The sequence below is a fragment of the Seriola aureovittata genome, chromosome 4 (assembly GCF_021018895.1).
Source record: "Seriola aureovittata isolate HTS-2021-v1 ecotype China chromosome 4, ASM2101889v1, whole genome shotgun sequence".
NCBI classification, from domain to species: Eukaryota; Metazoa; Chordata; class Actinopteri; order Carangiformes; family Carangidae; genus Seriola; species Seriola aureovittata.
The window spans coordinates 21,485,048-21,511,149 of NC_079367.1; the positions used below are offsets into that span (position 1 = coordinate 21,485,048).

Sequence of the window (26,102 nt, forward strand, 5' to 3'; positions counted from 1 at the left end):
TTTACAAACCAAAGCAGACATGGAGCAACATTAGCATCCATTTGGAGTCTTGTTTAAATGATCTGTTGAGGGGCAGTGAGAGTGAATCAAACAGTAAATCTGAGGGCTGTAAAAGTAAAACAATGAGCTGCAAGACACTAAAAAACTATGAGCGACTCCTTTCACGTTACAGCCGCCTTAAAGGGTCCGTTCACCCAAAACACACACAGCTTTGAGGTATGTGCGTCTCAAGGCAGTTGAGGTAGGTTGGAATTTGGTTTATGAAGCTCCGAGCATTGAATGAATGAATGAATGAATGGGGGCCCAACCAACAACAAATTTTTGCCCCAAGGATGTTGATCTGGCCAGGCTAAGAACACACACTACAACTGTGTTTTACTATATTGTAATTCATTAAACACCAGGCTTCATTTATGGGTGCCCAAAAGCATTAATAAACACTTACATCTGCTTACAATTACATTGGAGCGTGTTACACCATTTATTAAATGTTTATATACTACTTATAAAGCCTTGAAGTAAGTTGTTGCCCTATTTGTAGCACATTTCATACAGATTAATAGCATTTACGTTGATGAGGTAACTGCATTCACTAACTTGTGAGAATCATTTTTGCACTATGCAAACACATCAGGATGAAGCACGGAGCTCACAGACGGACACTGACTCCTAAGCTCCTTCGGGGGGCGATGTTCTGCAGCTGCTGACCCGTCTGTGGACAACAGCAAACAAAAGGAGTCTTTCGCAGCAGGAATCATTACAATACATTTTTTATTAAGTGCCACCTTTCTGCTTCACTGTGTGGTGTTAGTTGAGTCCAGATATGTCCTGGTGAACAGCAGGATGATTAGCCTCTATTTGCTCTAAATCCCCCCTCCACTGAGAACTGTAATTCATGAGAAACTTTTCGCCCCCCTCTCTGAAGATCTGGTCGAATGTTGCGTCTGGTGATTTTACATCATTTCTCTCCGCCTTCCAACAATCCGATTTCAGTGCCTTGAGTAGGCTGGATCTCCGCCTCTAGAGCTCTGAGTAAGACCAGCCATGTGACAAAACACTGGGCTGATTAGAAACCCAACCTGACAAGAGGTTTTTCTTTTCTCTGGGGAACAGTCAGTTGTTCGTAGGTGCACAGCTGTGCATCATTTTCTGAACTCAAAATGAGATTTTAGTGAGATTTTGCCAAAAAAGGTCACACTTCAGCCCACATGGGTCAGACACCGATCTGCAGTAATTTAATGCATGAAACTTTTCCTCACTGAGTCAATGATATGAAGTGCAGCTGCTGATACATTAATGACTGAATGAAAGCCTGTTTTTCCTGCATAGTGCCCAGTGTACATAGGCTTACAAGACACTACAAATACACTGTACTACGGGTCAGATCCAGAATGGTGCATATCCATTTTCAAACTACATTACAAAACAACATAAGTGGTGAATAAGGTAAACACTCCCTTTTCTACTATTTTAGAATAAGATCACCTCGTAAAGCCTACCAGGTTCACTAAAGGTCAGGTTTAAAGGGTCATCCCATTTAAAGATGGATCCACATATAACACTAAGAATTACACATCTGATGGGACTGGACTCTGACACATTTTGCTCATTTTGCCTCCACAGAATCATTGGCTCTTTTATACATGTTGTATGGGAATTTTTGGTTTGTGGCGGAAGGTTAATAGTGCTCATGCAGAACTAACAGGAGTACAATTACCAATGGACCCGGCTGTATATCTTCAGTATATGTTTTAAATGATGACTCCCATTCCCTTTCCCTTTCAGAAAAAAACAAGCAAAGTCTGAGTGGCAGGCGTGACTGCAGGTAAGATTGTAGTGCAGCATCACAAACCTCCTCATGATATTTGAGGTACTCACTGGCTTTAGAGCTTTTTGGATATTTATGACCTGGAACTATCATCAGCAAGAGTCAATGATGCAGTCCTAATTTGGACAATGATATTTACAACTGATACAACTGATATTTAACTTCTATCAAAATGGGAATGCTCTGTCTGTGCAGGCATTACATCATGTCCATTGGGGGAGGGAAGAGGAAACCATAATTGGAGCAATTTGACAGGGAATTCATATTTGATCGATGTTAGACTAGACATTAGATACAGCTAGTTTGTCACATTTTAGCATGGCGAAACCCATTAAAAACAAATCATATTTTATAACACAGCCAAAACAGATGCTGAGGGTAAAACTCAACTTGATTAATAGGACTGTTAGATAGCCCGTGTCAGGATACCTGGATGCCAAGCCGGCAGCTGATGCCTCCATTATTTTAATGTGTTTTGTGTGAATCCGACTATCAGTTCAGTAGGCTATCAGCCACGGTCTCGTGGGCCTTTCAGTCAGTCAGTGGGGTTTGCGTGCGACAGCGCCAACCTTTCTCCACATTCCACAATGAAAGAGTTTTGTCCCTGCTTTGTGATTAAGGTCATCACCAATTCAGTGCCTGTTTTGTGGCATTTGAAAGATGTCCAATCTCCTGGGTTGGCACAATCACCCCATGCCTGTTACCATGGAAAGCTGGGGCAAGCTAGAACCTCCTCCATGCGCGTTCCCAAAGTAAATCTCCACTTTCTGGGGGGTGAGAGCCAAGGGGGTTGGGAGGTAACTTGCGGTCATCTGTCTCTGCAGTGAAAGTTGCTGGAGGTTCATGCGCTACACACCCACAAATTAACCCTCTCCTCTCCCTATGTGGCTTTTAACATGCTGTTTTATGGGCTTATATTTCCTCTCAGTGCGCACTGGCGCCCTGTGTAATAGATGAAGATACACTACCCACGCTGGACATCTAAAGAGGTTAATTCGGCTGACTCCTCCCAGCGTTGCCATTTATCGTATAATAATCGCACCACTTGAGCTTCGCCTTAAAAGTGGGAGGGCTGCTCGAGAGCGCCGGAAAACCTCGAGGAGCTGTCTCCGTTACGCGTGGTGCTGAAAGTGCCACTCGCCGCATCATGTGGTCGGTCTTCTTCATATTTCTGTCTTATCTGGACAGAAACTTCGTCAAGGGAGACTTCCTGAGCCGCGCTTTGGACGCAGAGAAGGAGAGCAAAGAGATGTTCTCCATGCTCAACGGCACCTTTTGCGCAAAAATGTCAACCGTGGGAGAGAATTTCCTCTACCAGGTGTCAGACGGAGCCGAGGTGGTGCGCTCCGTCGTCAGCCCCTCCGGCAAGCTCGTGAACTGCTCTGTTATTGTGAACCAGATGCAGGTGAAGTCCTTCATGCACGAGTGCAGGTTGGGGCTGAAAGAGCAGAGAGCCGCGCGGCAGCTCGAGACGCGTTTTGCGCGCATGAATGAAGCCAAACTGATGTGCCGGGAGTTTAAACAGAGGTCCGGGCGCAGCGACAGGGTGGAGACGGACGACTGCGATGACTCTGCGCTGCAGAACAAGGTTTTAAAAAGATCCAAGAGAGGGTTTACTTATCCTGGGACCCTGTGGTGTGGAGCCGGTAACATGGCTGACAACTATGACCAGCTGGGTAGGTTATATGACTTTTACATGACAAACACTTTTAAGTAAATTAAGTTAATTCTGTTTGTGTGTGTCATGTGACTGTGTGCTTAGTAACTGTGACTTCCTCTTCGCAGGAAACTTTGCAGAGACGGACAGTTGCTGCCGTACTCATGACCACTGTCCTCATGTCATCCACGCCTTCTCCTCAAATTATGGCCACACTAATTTCAAGTGGCACTCCATCTGTCATTGTGACTGCGATAATACGTGAGTAAAACGTAGACATATGTGTGTGTATATATACCGTACAGCTGGACTATGTTGTATTACTTCTGTGTTTAGGGTATGTTTCAGTAAATGCTGAGGCGAACAGGCAGCTGCATCCTGTATTACACGTTTTTAATGATGTGTATTGGGATGCTAATGGTATGAATCAAGCCCGTTTGAAGAGTATGACAGCAAATGAAAACATTATGATACACAATCATAAAAGAATCAGAACTATATAGAAGGTAATAAAAATGAGATATTTTGCATCACTCTTTAAAAAAGCCTCAGATTAATGAACACATAAAAAGTTAATACAGTTTGAACTTTTCAAATGTTAAATTTAGTTTTATAGTTTAATAAACAGCTCAGACTGTTATTCTGTCCAGATGTGTAGCAACATGAATTGGTAACAATTAATAGACTCTAGATCTTTTTTAAATAAACTCAGTGAAGCTGTTTTCTGCTGAAGTTGCAGCTATAGGCCTATTCTAGGATGTATGGCTATTTAGTCAAACACAGCAAATATGCCTCTGTCAATTTTTGGAGTTACTCTGCTTTCATAGGTTAAACTGTATCAACATCTTTTGCATTTGAATGATTTTGTGAAACAAGACTGAATTTTTGTTCTGTCACACTCTGCAGGCTGAAAGACTGTTTGAGGAAAGTCAATGACACATCTTCCAGGGTTGTCGGTCAGGCTTTCTTCAATGTTATCGGTGTGCCTTGTTTTGAGTTTGCCTATGAAGAACAGTGTGCGGAGCGGCACTGGTATGGCCTGTAAGTATGAGCGAACTCTGGAGTTTAATTTATAAGTAGCTTTGCAGCATACTGAGCTGTATTACTGTCTGAAATCACCACCTCCCCTTCGTTCTCGCTCTCCTAGGTGTAAACGATATGATAAGTTCCCCGTCGCTGTGCTGAAAGAGGCAGTTCCGTATGACTTTGGTGGTATTGACGTCATCGATGTGCTGACGTTGGCTCCTCCCAAGAAGGAAGATTCCAAGAAAAGTGAGGAAGAAGAGAAACCGGAGACTACGACTCAGTCTACCATGTCAGGCCCTGAAGAGCCTTCACTCACAAACGTCGTCACTGCTGCCGAGGACTTCATCAAGGTCCTCGCCACTGTCTCCACCTCTCAAAGCTCCACCGCCGACTCTGAAAAAGACGAGACGCAAAGCTCAGAGAAGAAGAAGAGGAAGAACACAGGGAAGAAGAAGAAAACCACCAAGAAGCAAAAAGGAAAAGGAAAGGGGAGGAAAAGAAAGCTGAAAGCAGAGGCAGGTGTTAAAGCAGAGGAAGGAGCTGCAGTTTCTCCCTCTGGCAACAAAGCAGGGGAAGTCATCGCACTGAGTAACTTCATCAGTCAGTCGCACAAACATGAAGAGTCAAGTAGAAACACAAACAGAGTCGGTGGCAATGAATATGAGCGCGGAAGGAAAGAAGAACCCTCCAATGAAGTCATGAAAGATGAACCAGCGATGGATAAGGAAACTGTTTCCATTACGTCATCCACGATAGTCCAGAAGAAGCCAGCAGAGTCGCAAACTGATGCCTTGACAGAAAAAAATTATGCATCATCAAACACAACTTCTGTTCCACATAAAGCAAAATCCAGAGGGCTAAGAAAGGGGAGGAGAAAGAAGATCAAGAATGTTCCTCTTCCACCTTCTGAGGCGTTTGTAACGAACACAGCAGACGACAACGTCTCTGTCCCCAGCATCAATACCTCAACCTCAACAGATCAACCTGAGCAACAAAGCCCTGGGAGAATCTTTGACGAGCGACCTGTCGTCAGCACAGCCAGTAGTCCCATTGTAATCCCCAAAGTCAAAAGGAACAGGTCAAAGGAGAGAGGAGACAGAGAGGGAAAGAAAAAAAGGAAGAAAGTCAGCTGGGCCGCTCCCATTGTGTCTATAGCCCACGAAAATTCCTCTGTGGACAATCTGAAAATGATCCCTCTCGCCGGGGCTCCCACCGTAACACAGGTCCCCACCACAGAACAGCAGGTTTCACACAGGCTGGACATTTATGGCGGGAAAACAGTCACCCGCATTACAGCTCTGAACTCTTCCTTCAGTGTATTGAAAAAGCTAAGGTCAAAAGTGAGACGACTGAGAAGGAGGAAAACAGCTTTGCCCCCTTCCGGGGAAAATCCATTTTATCACAACAGCTCTGAAAATGTGCTCACTATTCTCACAACTCCAGACGCTGGTGCACTGAACAGCCCTGCAACGACTGCTGCGGTTGGCTGGCCTGCGGAAAAAATAGAAACTCACAGAAAATGGAGGCTTTTTACAACAGCTGCAACTAATATCAGTACAAAACGACACAGGCAGACAATCAGACAGCAGAGAAAACCAAGAAAGAAAGCCGTGCCTGTTGCCCTCAGCGACCAAGTTCCTATCCCTGAACAAACTGAACATACACCAATGACATTTACAACCGTGTCATCCAAAGTCACCACTCCTGAAGGGCTCAGTCTGCAGAGATCTGAAAAGCCCAGCATGACCACCTCAGTTACTCCCACCATGAGCCCAATCCAGTTATCTATTGAAAGAGCAAAAGCACAATTCACCAGGAAGAAGAGGAGGAAAGCAGCACTGTCTATCAGACACCAATGAGCTATGCAGCAAAAGCATAGCAGCATAGGCTTAAAAATTAAAAAAAAAGGCAACTTAGCTGGCTAGGCTAGCTTCTGTTGATCAGATAAACTTGCTTCATGATGACTTAAAGACAGTACATTAAAATATTTACAGTATAATGTTCTTTGGTTCAGCATTTAAATCACAGAAAATGACAGAAATCACATTTCATTGTTATATGAGAATCGTGTTTTGTAATACTTTGTTCTGCATGTCTATAATAAAATTTATGAATGATTATAGATGCATCTCACAGTGCTTCCGTTTATATCTAGTGAGAAACTAAATAAAAGTAACATTCTTATATTTCAAAAGAGAAATTTTACATCATGGGAAATATGCTTTTTTTTCTTTTCTTACCAAGACTTAGAAAGTTGATGCTACTTTCTTATCTGTATGCTTAACATGAAGCTAGCACGCAAACTGCAACATATTGTTTTTGACTCTTTGGGTTCTGCATACATTACACAAACTAGATCTGATGTTTTAATGAATGAGCTTTATAAACACTTGCAATGTTACCTTTGGACAGAGTCAGGCTAGATGTTACCCCGAGTATCCAGTCTTTAAGCTGAGTTAATTAAGATAACCAACTGCTAGCGTTAGCTTTGCATTTAGCATAGAGGCATGAGTTGGTAACAATTTAATCATCTAACTTTGGGAAAGAAAGTATGAAAGCGTTTTCTTTTAATCAGCTTTGTAGATATCTGAAATTATATATATTCAGATAAGATATGACAGCTCGCTAGGATGGATAGAATATCATCAAAATCATTTTGTGCGGACATGCCCTTGTTATCTCAGCTGGAAATATTTAATTAACATTTGAAATCTAAAACTCAGAGGCTTAACACATAACCTGCTTAACCTGATTTAAATTTTTTGTGAACATTTCTTTGCATACTGTGCACAGAAACCATGCCAAGAAAATGCTGCAAGTTTATGTACTGTGTTCTTTTGTTCTAGTGGACTGAGGACTTTGGTTTTATAGCTGCCACCCTGTTGTGAGGTTTAAGGCGGGTCACATTCTCCACACAGATTAGGTGCTCTGCTTGCACATTATACTTTCACCTCTCACCAATGAGGGTTGTAACACCCAGTGCAGAGGCTGAAATCCTCCAGGGTCAGCTGACTCTCACATGCTTGCTTAAGAAGAATTTATCTGGATGAGTTTGAAAGAATGAGATGTCCAAATTAGACACATATAAAATGCATTTTTAAGGAAAGTTTTTCAGATATAGTGCACAGCGTCAGATTGCATCGTAAATCTTGCAAACAGTGGGAATGATGAAACAGCACAGACTTTCATGCTTAAGTTCTCAGAGTTTTTGGAAGACACCCAAGCATTCAAAGGAGCCTGGCATTCAGACACAATCATAAGTGGCAGAAGTGACTAACATAGTGGATGTGTGATGAAGCCATTTCTCACAGTGAGGGAGGAGAAAGTGAGGAATTTTCCATTTCACTTGCAAGTTTATGACTTTTGAGAATGTATTGGTTTCATGTTTATCTACAGTATATATTTAGGTTTTGATAGACAAAATCTACCCTATGCACCAATGCTTACACAACTTTGGCTTACATAAGAAATGAAACAATGAAAATGTTTCATGTTGGTAGCTTTAGTATGTCAAAATCAGATTTATTCAAGAATAAAAAAATGATTAACACTTTTAAAGACTGACACATGGGCTAATAGTTGCTAGTAGGTGGAGAACTTACAAACTTCCACAGCAATTTCATGTCCACTCAAAGTCTCATTAAAAGTCTAATTATAAGATTTTCATTTTCATGGCTGAGGGCGGTGACTGCTTTGTTGTGACATCACAAAGTTACGGAAGTCCTTATGGCTGGTTTTAAGGCTCAGTTTCTGAATACGGGCTGTGTGTGCATTTCTCTATGGACTGAGCGCTTTGATACTTTCACAGTATTAATATAGAAGCTAGACCTGGTTTATAATCAAGACATGGAAGTCTCACTTTATACAATACGGGACCTTTAAAACAGTTATTTATGTGCAGTGCAGACTTTCTGGAGGTAATTTACCTTGAGTGTAACTGGGATGAAGATCAGTCAAAGGGCTGAGAGGTGCAGTGGTAGGGTTTTGCTCTGTGGTTGATATAGGAGTAGCTTGGTGTCATACTGGGGGTAGCAAGCAGGATGGTGGACACCTGTGTACATTAAAAACAGAAAAAACACGGTTGGTTAGAAACAGACAAATTTTGATTTTTATTCTTCATCCTCATTTTTTGAACGGTGACCATAAAGTGCATGCGTTATCACCAACACAGATAATGAAAATATAACATACGTGGGAACCTTTTTTTCATTCAATTTTTATATCAGCGAAAATAGCAAAGTTAAAATACCAATTCCAAAATTACAAATAAAGGTTCTGCATTCAAAATCCTACTTAAGTGAAAGTACAGAGGTATTATCAGCAAAATGTACTTAAAGCAAAAAAAATATAATTATATGTCACAATAAACACCATTTTCCTGCAATAGCAGCTTGAGATGGAGCCAATTTGATCTATTCTATATATAGTTTGTTAGTTTAGTCCAGTGATTCAGAGTCAGGCCCTTTCAAAGGGTCCCAAGATAAATATACAGGGTCTTGAGATGATTAATGTTAGAGGAAATAAGTTCTGATACACACATTTGTAGCAGTTTTTCATACTTTCCTCAAATCGTTGCTGTTGTTGGTAAAATATTGGATAACTTAACCTTAGTTATTTAAATTAAAGTGACAAGGACCCACACACTGTTTTTTTGTTAGGAAATCACTGGTTTAATGTTTGACAATGCATTGTTTTCTAGGCTTATCACGTTTTTCATGTGAAAATTAAATCTGCGAAGTAACAAGTAAGTAAAACAGTCAAACAAATGTAGTGGAGTAGAAGTATATATATAAATAATTTCCTCTGAATTTTATTAGTGTAATAGTATCAGGTAGAATAAAATCAAAATACTAAAGTAAAGCACAAGTATCTCAAAACTATACTTAAGTACAGAGTAAATGTACTTAAATGCTTGAGTAAATGTACCAAGTTACTTTATATCAATTAATATTAGTCATAAAAGAAAAAAATGAAATCAAACAATCAACTTTGAATATTTCTCAAACCTAGCTGATAGATGCAGCCGGTAACTCCTCCCCTGTGAGTTGGTTGGATACCCAATGGGCAGGGGTCATGTTAGGGTTTTAACCCCGGCTCATTACCGCGGCGATGGCTTTGAACATCTGAGAGTGGGCTGACTGTTCTGGTCGGGCAGAGAAACACACAAAGGAATACACTATCTGTGGTATAGAGGAGGACACGGTAATGAGAGGACATGCTCTCTGTGCCATCCTATTAGATGAAGAATCCAATAATCCATTATATTCCCATATACGGAGGAGGATTTATTGATTGAGAGAAACTAACCTGCAGCAGATATATTGGCTCATGTGGCACTGATGGATGAGGAAGTGCTTTTTCTACCTCTTCTAAAAGCAACCCTTGTTTCTGAGATAAGAAGCAAGCTCATCAAATACAGACAATCCTGGTTCTCCAGTTTGACTATACAGGTTATGTAGAACACTGTCTTTATAGCAAGTGAAAGTGAGGAAGTATGTCACACAAAAAACAGATCTATAAAGTGCACAGTAACAAAAAGACAATAAAACGCATCTGAATATGTATCTAATGTCTGAATATGTGGTTGTTTTGTGTCTCATTATGATGGTTTGCATCTCAACGTAGTTAGTTTACATCTCTTTTTAGTCATTTTGACTCTTTCTGAGGTCATTTTGCATCTCCTTGTGATTGTTTTGTGTCGATTCAGTTCTCTCATTGACTTTCCAACAAGAAATATTAGCAGTCACTCCACACAGTAGCTCTGGTTGAGTGACCTGACCCTTAATCTTTTCAGTAATTAATCTATGATACTAACAAACAAACCTCGTTTTACCTTCTGATTCTGCTAGGGCCACATCTGGCCAGCCCTCTGTCCACACCCCTGAATACAAGATAGCAACTTTGTCTTTCTGAGCTTCTATAGAAACCCAGAAATCATGTTTTATTTGTGGTATGTGACAAAAAGCAAACACTACCCCTATTTCTCTGACACACATTTTCTGTTTGGGAGCAGGGAGCTTCAGCCTGGCACAAGAGGTGATTCTTTATAATGTCCAATGTGTGTGGCCAAAAACACTTAAGTGTTTTGCCAACATTTGGGTATGTATACAAGTGTAGGGTCTGTGTCACTAGATGTTCATTAACATCAGAAAGACGGTGGGTGGTGGTTGGTAGCTGGCAGTGGCAGGCCCCAGCTGACCTTGGCTTTCCTCTGGACTGGAAACAGAGCAGGAACTTCCCCGGCAGCTCTCTACAGGCAGAGACACAGAAGGAGATTGAAGTAGGTCTCACTTTCAGCAGAGCCTCCTCTATGTTCTGTTATTCACTAAAACAACAGCTGGTGATTTTAAAGGAACAGTAGTTAAACATATACACATACTGCCTAGACAACCTATACAGTGTTTATATTAATTACAGAATTATAGTCTTCATGCTGCAGCATCTATATGAAGCTGTCTTTAGGCACAGCAGCAGGCTACTAACTAATGCTTCTTCCACTGCTGTCTGCTATTCTGGAGGTATTTAACATTATGCTTGTTGTGACCTCTAGTGGAGAATGTCTGAAGAGCTGTTGGTCAAATTCTGTTGCTCAGTGTAGATCTATACTCCTGAATGCATCTGTGTTGAGCACTTGTACTTTTAGTTCTTCAAATACATTTTCAAAACTGTACCTACATACTTTTACTTAGATAAGATTTTCGATACAGGACTTTTACTTCTAATGGAGTATTTTACAGTGTGATATTAATACTTTTACTTTGGTAAAACACCTGAATATTTCCTCTACCAGTGCCTGTATGTTTGTGGAAAGTACTGGCCAGGAACCAAATGAATTTGATTTTGTTTGATCATACTAAAGGTGAGTTGTACCACAGTTAAAATCCGACTCAATCCAGCATCAATTTAGTGCTTTTGTTTTCATTGTACTTTTCATAGCAAATAAAGGAGATTACGAATTTGATGCATAGAGAACAATTCTCATGGTGAAATTCACCAGAGCTATTCCAGTGATGTGTAGTGGATATCAAAGGACAGTTTCTATATGATTTCACCATCCCTGTTACATTTAATTAGGACAGTCTCACATGCTTTCACCATGGTTATAATATTGTGACTCGAGTTTCACTAAATCACTTCATCTAATTTACTCTCATTTGATAGTAAACTGCACACACTTCTAACTCTTCTTCTAAGCTGTCCAAAATAACAACATTTCCATTACATTCAGGACTGGAAACTCTGACCTCTCTCTTCTTGTGAGTGTCACGGGACTCTTCAGCATCACCCCCCTTCCTCCACATTATTGTAGGCCATGTCATGCAGGGTCACAATCTCTCATATCTCCTGGGTCTCCTGGGTCTCCTGGGTCTCCTGGAAAGCTGTGTAGAAGGTGTAGAGTAGACATTTCTCACTGGCATCTGTTACACTATACACTAAAAGGATGACAACTTACAAATGAAAACCACATGCATCTGTGAATCTTGGCAACTTCCTTGTACAAGCTGAACCTCCATTTGTTGTTTTAGGTACAGTCAAAAGATTTGAATGATTTTAGGTCAGATTTACAGTAGTTTCTTTTTGCGACAATTCGAGCCATGCAGGTAAGAAAACTGTAAAAAGGCTAATGGTTAAAACAGGAGAAATTCTGCTGCACAGTGTAAAATACACCGCACCTCACCAAATACCCGAGAGCACTGCCCCAAACACACCTCCAGTATTCTAAGGTAATATGCAGTAATGTGTTATCAACCATTAAAATGGACAAAGTCTTGTAGAAATAGTTTGTCAACGTGACAAACTACAGTACTAATGCAAAAAAATAATGAAAATGATAAAAAGCAGAAGAAAACACCCAATCTTATGCCAGCTAGTGAGGTCTCTTATCTATGGTCTACTGACCACAGACCATACCGCTCAGTATATAGTGATATGTGGCTGTACACTGTCACTGGAATCTGACAAACATTTAAACAGGTCAGAAAATGCAGCAGAAAAAACAGCAGCTCTGATGCTGGTGTGCATTTTAACAACTTTAGATTCAGACTTATTAGAAATATTGTCCTAACACAATAGTTGAGTTATTTTAGTCTGGATCAACAACTCACACATTTTTTGTCTGATATTTCAACATTAAATATTTATATATTATATTTCAATATATATATTTTACATTCTTAATATTTGTGTTTTCTTATGTTTATATTGTGTTTATGTTTGTGGCTATACATTGTTATTGTCATTGGTGCATCCATGTGTTTTATTTGTTTACTTCCTGGCTACAAATCAAATTTCCTTCTGTGTAAAAAATAAAGCTGAAATGGAAGAAATTGAATCTTCAATTCAGACATTTTATTCTTTAAGTGTAAATTACAGCATGAACTTTGAAACCAGTTATTCCATGAGCAGATAAAGTAATTTGTTTCACGAATGTCATACAAAAGTCAGATGAAGAATTTGCTGGTACACCAACTCATCACATGGTGCAACACTACACCGCCTGCTCCACAGGTCGCATCTGAATGTCTCCAATCTGAAAGAAAAGATATGTGAAGGTCTCATTATCTTATTATGTACAGTAAAAGAGCAAAGGTCAAAAACGTGTATGATAAGTCACTATAGAAAGCACTAAAATATACACGAGACAGAAAATCACAAACCTGCACATGGGGAGGGGCACTTAGGACGTACGTAACAGCATTTGCAATATCTATTGCTTTCAAAGGCTACAAGAGAAGGGAAAGGTGAAATGATATGGACTGTTATAATGGTTCAGATACTTTTTATATTCTAGTAATTAGATCAACAGTACTCTGGGAATTTGGGAATAATATTTTTACCTCATATTTGGAGTACGCAGTAGCAGCTTTTTCAGCATTGTATCCGTGGAGCCGCAGAGCAAATTCTGTCTCCACTAAACCAGGAGAAATACACTGCAAAAAGAATGTATTACCAGAAATGGGTATGTTATGAAATGCTTTGCAAATTTAAATTCTAAAACGACAAATGTTATTGATGCCATTGCACCCACCAAGGTAAAGGTAGTCTCTAGCAAGAAAAAGGCGCAATAGAGAAATGTTAAGCGGTGATGATTGAATGATGATGAATGATTTTTGTAGTTTTTGCTTTGATAAATAAAGTATCGGAAAGTGGCCTGTAAGCAGTAGGAAAACTTTATCTAGCATGCTTAAAACCCTTTCACAACAATTGGTGGAACAAAAGAGGGAGAATTGGTTGCTATATTATATCGTTGTTAATTAATGTCCCTCAAATTTCTGAGGTGAAAATTGTGACTTGGAAGCTAACTCGAGTGTTGAGTTTGTCTGCGCTATTTGTATTTTTAGAGATCAGGCTCCTACAGTTGCTGAAATGACAGAATGGCAAATGTGATTCAGGTTAGCCCAATAGTCAATAGTAGTCGTTGCCCTCAAGTTACAGAGCCATAGATTATCACTTCGAGGAACATGTTAGTCTAGGGCTTGATCCCCATCTGACATACCAGCCATATGTCAATGAAAATGTGCTCGAATACAGTTTCTTGAAAAGAGTGTTTCTTTTATCTCTTTCCTCAATGTTGTTCTGTCTTATGTGTAGCTACCTGAAATGCCTTGTTGTTAAAAGGTACTATACAAATAAACTTGCCTTGCCTTATAATGGCAGGTCGTAGCAGGCTCTGTTGTGATAGTTTCTATCACACATATAATAAAGCTCCGGATAGACAGAGGTCTTTCCTTGGTTACCAGGGTGACACGCCCTAATGATGTTAATGGTGCTCATGGAGCTGGAAAAGGTTTGTGGTAGGTTTGAGGCTCAGATTGGTTCTAGATCTGAATTGTTTAATGAAGCACAATGCAGAGGACTGGATGTGAAGACTAAAAAGATAAATAAATACTTACTGTGGCTCTGATGTGGGTGTTGGCCTCACGCAGCTCCTGTCTCAGGCCCTCGGTCAGGGCTGTCACAGAGTACTTGGTGGCGGAGTAGAAATGTGTAAAAGCACTCTGAATGACACGATGTCCGCTCATGCTGCAACAGAGGAAGATGTGTGATTTGTAGGAAACCAGGTCAGCACCAGCGTTTAACGACAGTGCTTGTACTGATATGATCTCTGTCGCTAGTACTTGTGAAGTTTGACAAATCCCTGAAAGTTTTATTTTCAGTTGTTATTTCAAAGTGATGCAAGAAAATCTGTGTGACACAAAACTGTCTTGGGGCTAAGGCTAAAACAGTTCCTGAATTAAACACAAAGTTTATTTTCAGACATTTTCTTACTTTTTTGAGATTTTTCATTTTACAGATTTGTTTTCACATATTTTATTTATTCTTTTTAGACATTGTGATAATATTTTTGATATTTTAGTGGTATTATATTGGGCATAATTTAGTGATTTTACTAATTTTACTAATAATCTGTGCACATTTTATCATTTTAATAATATTTTGGGTTGTTTGTTTACTGCAGAGATGAGTTTTGGATTTGAAGTAATATTGGGGTATTTTAATTTTTCACATATTTTATTCATAGTACTCAGCTGTACTGAGTAGTGTTGCCAATGGACTACCGTAGTACGATTTTTTGTAAACTAATTGTTGGGTTGAAATATTAAATCAACAGAGCTTCACAAGCACTACCATCATCGTACCTGTTTATGTTTATGATGTGCCCATCGTCAACGTTTCTTTCTCTCATTGACTGATATGCTTCACGGGTGCATATAGACAACGCAAGAACGTTGACCTGCAAAACACCAAGCAGAAAAAGTCAAAAGTTAATAAAAAGTCTTGCATTAATAACTTTAAGATAAAGGCTTCTAGACATAATATCCCTTTCTACACAGAAATATAATAATCCATACAACCTTCACATGCGATCATCATTTCCTGTGCACAAGGAAACTAGTTTTAAAATCTATAAATGAGTCAGCCTGAAGGTGTAGGACATTTAACTATTTATTTGTTGATATTGGGCCCAGTATTTCTCTTTAAAAATGTATTGTCCAACTTGCTGCAAGTTTTTATTAGTGTGATTTGTTTTATGTGGCGGTTGATGTATCTGATCAACTGAAGATTTCCTGACCTAACATACTGTCATGTTTGACTCGCCATAGTAGGAAAAGCATAGTTGTTATTAATAACATTAACAATAGCTCTGAAGCGTTCCTGTGATATCGCATTCAAAAGAACGTGAGGTCTCCATGACCTTCAACTTTGACCTTTGCCCAAAAAATGTAATCAGTTCATTTTTGAGTCCAAGAGAATGAAATCTAAAGAAATCCCCACAAGGCGGTCTTGAGATACCACATTCAAGAGGCCAAAAACAGGTTTTGTTTCACTGAGATATCACAGTCATGAGAATGTGGCATACGGACGGACATGGGGCCGGAAAAATACGAAGCTCTTACATTCAGCATGTTCTTCCAGCCATCGGTTTTGCCATTTAACAGCGACTCTGGATGAGCCAGGCCAGCATTGTTGATGCACACATCCACACCTCTGTGCTGCGCTTTGATAGCAGAGAACATGGACAGAATCTCCTCCTCGTTGCTCAAATCACATTTGAAAGGCACCAACACACCACTGTGGCCTGCGGTTTGACACTCGGCTGCCAGTTTCTGAAATCAAAACCAAAAAGATGTCAGACCATCAGCTTTATAATCACATTTGTGAAGTTGGCATCATTAGCAATTAATATATCAATATTAATGTATTAATCTGGCAATCATTCTCAATTAATCAATCAACTGTTAAGTCTATAAAATGTCAGAAAAATGTCAGAAAATACAAAAAAATTATATCTATCTCTGCAGTCTAAAGATAATCATGTTCTCATCATTTTATATCAATTTATAAAGATAAAAAACAGAGAAAAGCATAACATTTTAATATTTCAGAAGCCTTTCTACTTTTAAATAGGTTAAATAAAGGTGTTTTTAGTTGTTCACACAAGCAACCCAACCTCCCATTCAGATGTTTTAGTTTGACGTGAACAAAAAATACTGTAAATGTGTTAATCAAGGAAAAACTTTACACCGGATCTGAAGAAAAGGTGATGGAGTAATTTGACTTTTAGAGTCCTTAATCTGGGAGCTAAACTAATTATTACTTTTTTCCAGATATGTAAAAGGAAATGCAATGTCATGTGTAATGTAAACTGTTGATGTTAACTCTGCAGAATTTAATACAAGTTAAATCTCAGGAAACTGCTCCAATGAGGTGGTAAGTCACTCAGGTCTTGGTACAATTCATCTCTTGATGTTTTTAGTTAGAAATGGAGAACCTAAACAATGGGCACATTCACTCAATTTTCTGTGTAGAACATCATCCCTGGCTCTTTTCTTTTAAAGGTTCATGTTTTATTTCATTATTGGAGGCAGTCTTTGTTTCAAGCAAGGTGGCTCAGCTCTGCTATAAAATACTGCAGTAAACCCTGAACTACAGGTTTCTCAATAGAAAAAATATCTTCATCATTGTGACAAGTTAACAGCAAAGTCTGACACACAAGAATTTTTATTTATGAGGGTTTGTTTTTACAGGAAACTAAAGTTTAACCAGAGAGCATGGGACAAATTCCAAAAAAAAAAAAAAAAAACGGCTACCACTCTTCCTGTGTGGCTTACATAAGACTGACACAGCTGAAAATTATTTGTATAACTCAGATCATTTTGAAGTCCATATTTGTTTTGTGCAGCCTCCAAAAAATCTTCAACATGAACTTTAGTTAACTTTTGATCTTAGTTAATTTATAAGCCATTACAAGTCTGCTTTGGAAAAGTTACGTATGCAAGTATGAACAAAAAAAGTATCTGAAATTATTATTCTGTAGAGAAAAGTGTCCCATGTGACTGTTATACTTTTATATCATTATTGTCTAAGCATTTTACTGTTGTGGCTGGTAGAGAATGAGGTGGAGCTGATTTATAAACTGAAAAGGACTACAACTAATTATTTTCCTTATGGATAATGTTTTGATAATCTTCTTGTTATCGTTGTAAACTTTAAGGAAATAGTGACACTTCCTCTGTTTGTTTAGTCCAACCAATAGTCTTCATTTTTAAAACACGATTACAATAGTTAAAAAAAAAAAAAAAAAGGTAAAGAAGCTGTCTGGAAACAAACAAAGTGTATTTTCATTTATTTAACTCTAAAGCAAATACCCCCTGCAACAGTTAGCTACATTCACTCAACGTTATCTTACTTTCACTTTTCCATTGACGTTTTCCATTGACAAGGACATTTAGCTCCTAGCTAGCTAAGTAACAGCTGGCGTCACATCGGTTTGTTCTAAAGTTTGATAGCTATTCCTTTATTTCCCCAAAGTGCAGAAATACAATTTTAATTTCACAGCAAACCTGTATTTTCTCGACGTCCCTGGCACAGCCCATCACTATCATACCGTTCCGGACCAGCTCACTGGATATCGCAGCACCGATCCCGACCGAGGCACCGGTCACCAGAGCCACTCTGCCTCTCCAGCGGTCCATCACAGCCTCCGACACACCGGTAACCTGCTTTAACATACTAAACCACACAGTAAAGACGAGAGCGACAAACAGATTGGCTGCACAACCTATTACGCGACGTCCTACAGTCGGGTAGTTTTGAACGCTGCACGGTGAAGGCGGTTCAATTTCGCAAACGTCGAATGAAGTCACTGTGCTGCGTTCAAGACAACAACCAACTGTAAGATTTCACATAAGCGCGTACTTCGGAGGAAGAGATCACTAAGCAGGCAAGATGATGAACACACACACACACACACACACACACACACACACACACACACACACACACACACACACACACACACACACGCACGCACACCCTATCATCCTCCTGGTGGTCCCATATTACTTTTTGTTTGTTTAGTTTTATTGTTGTTTGTTTTGCATGTCTTTCTGGTTCTTTCATGTCTATTTTTCATAACTGTTGTGTCTCTTTATGGTCATTTTGTGTTTCTTTTTGGTTGTTTTGAGTTTCTTCATGATCATCTCTTCCCTCTCTTTCCAGTAGTCTTTCTAGTCATTTTGACTCTTTTTAAATTAATTTTTCTTTGTCTCTTTGGAGTCCTTTTGTGTCTCCTTATGGTCAATTCTTTTTCATTTCTTTTTAGTAATTTTGGGTCTCTCTGTAGTTGTTTTAGGTCTCTCAATAGTCATTATGTATCTCTGTGGTAATTTATGTGTTAAAACCGAGCTCTATGACATTCAAGCAAGAAATATTAAGTCACTGCATAGAGAGGCTCTGGCCCGGGGCCCCTTTGACCTCTTGGGCACTGGGTCAGCTGGTACAGTAATCCATCCATGCCTTCATCAGGAGCCACAAAAGTTGCATATACACAGAGCCCGAGTTATGAAGCATCTTGAGTGATGATCATCCGTGCAACATCCATATCACACCACATTATCCAAGACAATCTGGCCTATCAAAAATAGAAAGGTTAAAAATAGACAGTTGGTAAATATCAGCACTAGTGTCAGTTATATATAAAAATATTAAAAAACATTTAAGATTAATGAGGATCCTCTTAATATCACAAATCCAAAAAAAGAAAACACACTGTCCAAATAATATTAACCCTTTCATACTTTAATTCAGCACCCATACTTCTACATTGTTAACTGCTGCTCACAGTAATATTTATATACAGTATATTGCTCAGTGTCCTTGAGTCTGGTGAAGCACCCTGGAGTCGGGCATTAAAAATATCTTTCTCAAAAACTAAAAACTCTTAATAAGCATGCCTGTAGTATGCCCATACCTACTCATTATACAGACTTGTCTCTGTATTATTTTATTATATTATTGGATCATTAATAATTGTGTTTAATTACTTTAATGTTGTAGTTGGTCGAGTTGGAGATCATTTTAACTATTTTATATACTGTTGAGTAGTTTCATCTATAACAATGCATAGACTTTTATGAAATAATCATATGTTGATTATGTCAAACCGAGAAGAAACAAGTAAGTTTATCTCTGAGTGAAAAGTTCAGTGCAGTGGAGTAGAAACATGAAGTTTCATACAATGGAAATACTCAAGTAAAGTAAAAGTGTCTCAAAACGTAATGGAGATCAGTGAACATACTAAGTTACTTTCTACCACTGAGCAATACCAGAAGTAGTCATACATGTAGTACTGGCAGTATTAGTCTTAAAAGCAGTAGCAACAGAATTCCATAAAGTAATTGTACATGACAATCGTCTGTCATTAAGAAATCATTAAATCCATTTTGCACCTGAATCACTTTACAGTATCTGATCCAGTGGTGATTTTTCTGATCAAACTGCATCATTTACACTGTGTGTTTCAAGGTCAACCCTGTGAATAAGGGTCCATTCATTATCTTGAGAATATGAGTCGTCAGATATCAGCGTTTGCTATGTATCAGTAGTCACAAAAATCAGGGGTCATAAAACTGAAGCCTGTGGTGTGGGCGGGATTGATAGGTGGGCCTACCTGTCTTATAACCGGCTGGCTGGTTGAACTCTTTTTCATCTTCTAATCAAACGTTCCGAGCAGACAGACTGGACTCGGACAGATGCAGTAGATTTACAATGCTGCTTGCACGTGTTTTAGTTTTGTTTGCATCATCCATGAAGATTGTCTCAGGTGCAGGTATGTTCTATAAGGAATAAAAAAAAAAAAAAAATTCTGCAAAATTACACAAATTTAAAAAAAAAAAAGAATGTAGCAGTGCACAGGCATTTTTTGGATTTGCAGTGTTTTATTTGGAAATAAGTTGTGAATATAATATTATTCAACTAATGGCAACAGTGTTGTGACAGTGAAGAATTTCTAATTTTCTTTCTCATAATCTGCTGTTGATCTAGGTTGGTGCTACCAGTCCCAAGTTACATGTAATCATACGTGCACAGGTAAAACTCCAGACAAGCCACTGACATTAAGAGTATAAATGAAAGTAGATAATATGCTGTAGTAATGTTACCTGTTTTCCATCCTCTCGCCTTCACAGGTCCAGAAACATGGGAAGTGGTTTCCCAGCACTGCGGCGGCAGATATCAGTCTCCTGTTAATATTGTTACGAGGCGAATGCTACCAGATGAACGTCTCACTTCTTTTCACCTGACTGGCTATCAAGAGACTTTTCATGGTCGCCTCATGAACAATGGTCACACTGGTATGTCTTATGTGATAACTGAAGTTTTAATTGAAATTTGCTAATTTGATAAAATCCCAATAAGTCAGTGTGCATCTCCGTGATTTAAATCAGCTGGACTAATATAAACTATATAAAATAGTCATAAGGTGATTATCTAATTTTCTTTTTTTTCTTTTTTTTCTTATTGATTATATTTCGGCTCTGTTTTAACTTTTTTATTTCCTCTTTTCTAACTGCAGTTTGAGAAATTTTAACAAAGCAATTTGCCCTGCAGGGATCAATAAAGTTTCTGATTCTGATTAAACCAATGGGATAATGATGTTATATGGTAGGCAGTAAAGTAGATAATTAGCTAAAGAAAAATGGTTCTGCAGGCTTTTGTCGTCTGGTATGATAAAAAATGACCTACAGGGCACAGATCCAGGCTTCCCAAGGGGTTGAGGGCCCTGGACTCCACCTGCAAAATGTCACTGAAAGAAAAGAAAACGACTATGATGAGATACAAACCAACCACAAACAAATGCAAAGGACCACAAAAATGACTAAAAATAGATACTAAAAGACCACAAGGAGACACAGAATAACCACAAAGAGATGCAAAATGACCAGGATGAGATGCAAAGTGACTCAAAATAGTCACAGTGTTGTGTGTCTCTTTGAGTTTGGGTGTCTTGCTCTGTTATAGGATGCATGGGTGGCCTTTTACATGTCTGTGCCCAGGTGCCGGTTGTCTCATAATCCGTCCATGTTTGTTATTGCCAACAGTGGTTTCTCCATGAACCTTTTTTTATGATCTCTTTTACCTGATTTAAATGATGATTTTTTTTCTAGTTCAACTGGATTTGCCCTCCAATATAAGGATCAACGGGGGAAATCTGCCTGCATCATACAAGGGGCTTCAAGTTCACCTGCACTGGGGCAACGCTGGAGGGCCAGGGTCTGAACACACCATTGACGGAGAACAATTTCCAATGGAGGTATGAAATACAGGGATAGAAGTTTGTTATAATCAGCAATGCGTGTGATGAAGCCATTTTGTGTGTACTGTATTAAAATCAATTAAGAATTAATTATTATTGTGTCTAAAAAAACCCTAATAATAACATTAACATAATACTTTATGCCACCTACAGATGCATATTGTTCACATAAAAGAAGAATACGACTCTTTAGCCCAGGCTGGAAAAGACCGCACTGGTGTGGCTGTTCTTGGATTTTTCTTTCAGGTGATTATATTTTATTATCTTGTTGATATGATAAAGATAAAAAGAGAAGAAATATGAACAGTCCAATATGAAAAAAATAAGAATTTGAAGGTATGCACACTGAATCTTTGAAAAGAAACCAAATTACATTTTCTTCTGATTGAATATTTGTTGTTTCGGATTTCTTCTAATGAAAATGTAGTAGAGTCGGGCCATAGTAGGTTCAGTAATTGCAAAGAATGTCATAGAGTCTAAATTTAATCCTGAAGACTTTTGAGAGGAGTAGGACGTTACACTTATGAAGGAAAGATGGAGGATTATATCAGTATATCTGTTGGCATGAAGATAGAGCTTTGCTGAATGGAGTTGATTGACTTATTACTGCATTTTTCCAGAGATGCCATCAACAATGGCACCTATTTTGTCAATATTTAAGAAAAAACTAATCAATGGCCCAAGAATTGTGCCTTGAGTTACACCAAAGGATAAATAAACAAAGCCATCAGCAGCCATCAGTTAACAAGGAGCTTTTCAATGAGCAGTTATAATGTTGTGATAAGAAAAAATGATTTATTTTTTGGAAAAAATATTCTTGTAACCTTTGCAGATCAGAAGTCACAGACAGCAATAAAACTTTTACAAGGTTAGTGTTTAAAACCAAATCCAGTATATTCCATTATATTGCCTAAAAAGTATAAAAGGTTTAGGACATAAGTCCTTCAATATACAAAAGTATTGCTCCAACATGTTTCTGTTACCGTCTCTGTCATCAGGAAACACAAAGCATCGATTTACCAGCCAAAGCCTTGTGCATATTTCCAGGGACTCAATGAAAAGCCCTTTACCATTTAACCATCTGTTTGAACCAAATCATCTACTTGAAACTTGAACATTTTATTCTCTTATTTCAGGAGTCTGCGTCCGCAAATAAGAAATTTGATCCACTCATAAATGCTCTGAAATACATCCCACAACCAAGTAAGTCATGTCTGCTGATAGAAAAAGAAGATAATGGTGCTTCATTATCTTAAATGTGCCACATTGTCCTAAATGTGCTGCTGATTGTTCTGGTGTTAGGCTAAAGTGCAATTGTTAGGTGATAACACAGTGTCATAAAAAACAATTCTTACATCCCAACAGTAAATCAATTAAAACGATTAAACTGTAACCTTGGACTTATTTGTTGTCTAATACTAGATTTCTTGCTTACTTCATTGTCTTGTTAATGTTTTATAAAAAACCAGCCAACAGCACCGAACTCAAGGGTGTGTCCCTGGACATGTTCATTCTTCCCTACAACACCATGACCAAGTACTTTCGCTATGACGGCTCCCTCACAACACCCAACTGTGCTGAAGCTGTTGTCTGGAGCCTGTTTGAAAATGCTATTCCTCTCAGCAAGAAACAGGTAATTATTACAAAATATATTATAGTAGTTTACACTTACTGAAATATTACAAGTCAAACAGGTGGTGGTACCTTACTTTAGCAGTTTGATAAAAAAACAATAAAACAACAAAAATAATTAAATAAAATGAAATAAATTTAAATTCATTTAAAAGCAGGGAAAGATGTAGCAAGTTTGGGGACCTGGATTGGAAAAGCATGATAGCCTTTAGTCACCAATCATGCTCTGGGAACATGATCCAGAAGGCCACTATCAGCCCAGGCTCTTATGAGTTACTAAATCCTTGACATACATAGGGGCCTGGTTGTGTAAAGTCTTAGAAGTCAACATTCAAATTTTAAAATTGAAACAAAAACTAATAGGATGCTAATGCAGGAAAGCCAGAATGGCTGTTAAACAATCACGTTTTCTTGAAGCACTGATAATTAGCAGCAACATTTTGGACCAATTGAAGGAAATGTACAGAAGCCTGAGTAAAACATGTATATTGAGCATTACCAAAAGTTATCTGTGAAAAAATAAAAGGCATGCACAACCACGTGTAAATCCTCAGAGGATAGAAAAAGATTTCCTCTTTGAAAATAACTGCTGGACTGAACAAAACTTCTTTACTTGGCCATCAAAACAAAGGGCAGAATCCTATACATTACCCAAATAACTTGCAGCTGTTTTGATATCATTTGATAGTGCTCCTGGGTTGCTGGCTATCTGACTGAAAGAAATGAATGTGACGAACCACAGAATTTCTATTTTGTCATCATTAAGTTTGCAGATGTTTTGGGAAGTTCAGCAATTTGAATCAGAGAGGCAGTCTGTAAATTGGGTTAGGCTGCTAGGATTAACGGGATGTACAACTGGGTGGCATTGGTGATACTGTAGATTATGTTTACTAATGACATAATAAACTAATAATATGTTTTTACCCCACAAATGCATCTGTCAGCTGTACTTCACAATGCACACTCAGATTTTACATTTAGAAGTTTCCTTCCGCTGCTCTGAAAGCATGATAACAGCCCCAAACTGGAAGGTTTTCATGGGGATTTTCATTTCTGAAGCTTTGGAGATTTCTGTTATTGCTGCATTAGCATGTATCAACTCATGTTAATCATGAGGAACAGTTTTTACTTTGAACAACTGATCACATTTTACTGCTGTTACTTTTGTGATTCTTTTACTTAGAGCAACTAAAAGTGATATTTTTACAATAAGAATGTATTAAATAACAATGCGAACATTGTGAAACGGGTTGCTTGCAGTGATAACCCTACAAAGAAATTATCTATCTCCCTTTCTGATAAGGCACCATAAATATATACTGTATTGTAAATGGTTTATAAGATATAGTTAATGGATTTATAAATGGTCAATGTTTAATTTAATGAGAACAACTTTTGGGTTACCAGACTGTGGAAAGTGTGTGTTTGTACCTTAAAAAATAGCAGTTTATAAACAGAAAGTGGTCCAGATGTCCTGCAGCAAAGATAAGTGGTCAAACAGTTCATTGGAGAGGTCTAACTAATAAATGGAAGAGCTGAAAAGACTGTAAATCTTGTTTACTTGCAACTGTTTTCAGCAAAAAGCCTTAAAAAAGACTTTACTATTTGGATCTTTGGTTGAAACATGCTACACTGTGTTTGCCTGCTTTTAACTGTGTGTATTTGCTGCTTGGGGTAGTGTGGTGTACATTTTTCATTTTTTCTTTTTTTAAACGTCTTTGCAGAAAACAGCTGCTTCTTGGAAAAAGACACTGATGAGAACTGTGAGACCGAACAAAGGAGTGAAGTTACAGGCTGCAAAAACCAAAAACATTAGCTTAAAGATGCTAAAATGCTTCATAGGGTTGAGGGAAACTGCAGTCTGGTGATAATTAGAGTTTATTTAAATTTTATACTATATGTTGGAGTTTAACGAGTTTCTTGATATAAAAATACTGATTAGAGAAACCTCAATTAATTAATTTGAGTAGCAGCTTGTGTATGTATAGAATTTGCCTCTTTATTACTCTGCCGAGTAAATTTTTACCTGTGTGCTGTGATTTCATTTTTGTTACAGCTCGCTGCATTTTCCCAGCTTCGGTTCCCTAATGGACAACAGATGGTCAGAACTTACAGACCAGTGCAGCCACTGAATGGGAGGCAGGTGTATTACTCCGGAGGCCATGCTGCTGCGGCTAGCATCGTGCTACTCATTACATCAGTGCTTGTGTCCAGTGCACTCTGCCTGCACGATACAGCATGAAAGCCGTTTAATTAACTCAACCTTTATGAAGAAATACTGCTGTCTCTGTCCACTGGTGATTGTCAAATACAAGAAATATAATGTACTGTATATTTAAAAGTAAATTATGGATGTGTGAATCTACTGTATGCACTGTGTGCGATGTTATGGCTATAGGTTTGTGCTAAAGTGTTATAAGCATTTTCTTTCTTTGTTCTATTCGGTGTGTCAAATATGAATTGTATATTTAAGTTGAAGATTTAGCATCTTAACACCACATAATTCTTCTTTTTGTGATTCCTACAACAAACTGCAGTGAAGTTCACTGACAATATCAATCAATCGTTTTTACTGCTTTTGATTCCAAAGTTTCCTTGTTGGATGGCACAGCACAATTTACAGAGTGGGGGACTAATAGCTAATATTGCTGTACCATGTGTTGTAATATGTGATCATATCTGTGATATGGAAATGTTTCCTTCCTGTTCTGCACACGTTTGAACTCTGAACTGTACTTTCTTCAGCCACTGGCCAGTAAATCATCTGAATGATGGCACACATGTTCATGTCGTGGTGCTAAAAAAGGTTAAGCCATTGGTACACACTGTTTCACCACAGTAGTTTGTAAAACATTATGTAA

The 26,102-nt window shown here is 38.4% G+C and overlaps 3 protein-coding genes across 3 annotated transcripts in view; 2 read left to right on the forward strand and 1 right to left on the reverse strand.

Annotated features, from left to right (window-relative positions):
* Positions 1 to 427: 427 nt before the first annotated feature.
* proca1 (protein interacting with cyclin A1) lies at positions 428 to 6,633 on the forward strand. Its single transcript, XM_056374761.1, has 4 exons — positions 428 to 3,504; positions 3,614 to 3,746; positions 4,392 to 4,526; positions 4,633 to 6,633. Exons 1-4 carry the CDS (start codon positions 2,976 to 2,978, stop codon positions 6,368 to 6,370), a joined length of 2,535 nt encoding a protein of 844 aa, XP_056230736.1. The 5' UTR covers positions 428 to 2,975; the 3' UTR covers positions 6,371 to 6,633.
* A 6,205-nt stretch (positions 6,634 to 12,838) lies between these two features.
* Positions 12,839 to 18,103, reverse strand: LOC130168152 (dehydrogenase/reductase SDR family member 11-like). Its single transcript, XM_056374762.1, has 7 exons — positions 17,858 to 18,103; positions 15,911 to 16,120; positions 15,152 to 15,246; positions 14,405 to 14,534; positions 13,349 to 13,441; positions 13,169 to 13,234; positions 12,839 to 13,041 (listed from the first exon to the last, which is right to left on the reverse strand). The coding sequence occupies exons 1-7, from the start codon at positions 18,023 to 18,025 to the stop codon at positions 13,000 to 13,002; spliced, it is 804 nt and encodes a 267-aa protein (XP_056230737.1). The 5' UTR covers positions 18,026 to 18,103; the 3' UTR covers positions 12,839 to 12,999.
* A 1,999-nt stretch (positions 18,104 to 20,102) lies between these two features.
* The window catches only part of ca4b (carbonic anhydrase IV b), a 6,026-nt gene continuing 26 nt past the window's right edge, over positions 20,103 to 26,102 (forward strand). Inside the window, exons 1-8 of the mRNA XM_056374230.1 lie at positions 20,103 to 20,124; positions 20,340 to 20,384; positions 20,483 to 20,647; positions 21,461 to 21,606; positions 21,763 to 21,855; positions 22,746 to 22,812; positions 23,079 to 23,242; positions 25,298 to 26,102. The exon at positions 25,298 to 26,102 is cut by the window's right edge and continues 26 nt beyond it. Coding sequence (XP_056230205.1) covers positions 20,103 to 20,124; positions 20,340 to 20,384; positions 20,483 to 20,647; positions 21,461 to 21,606; positions 21,763 to 21,855; positions 22,746 to 22,812; positions 23,079 to 23,242; positions 25,298 to 25,483 — 888 coding nt within the window. The 3' untranslated portion in view covers positions 25,484 to 26,102. The remainder of the gene's footprint in view (positions 20,125 to 20,339; positions 20,385 to 20,482; positions 20,648 to 21,460; positions 21,607 to 21,762; positions 21,856 to 22,745; positions 22,813 to 23,078; positions 23,243 to 25,297) is intronic.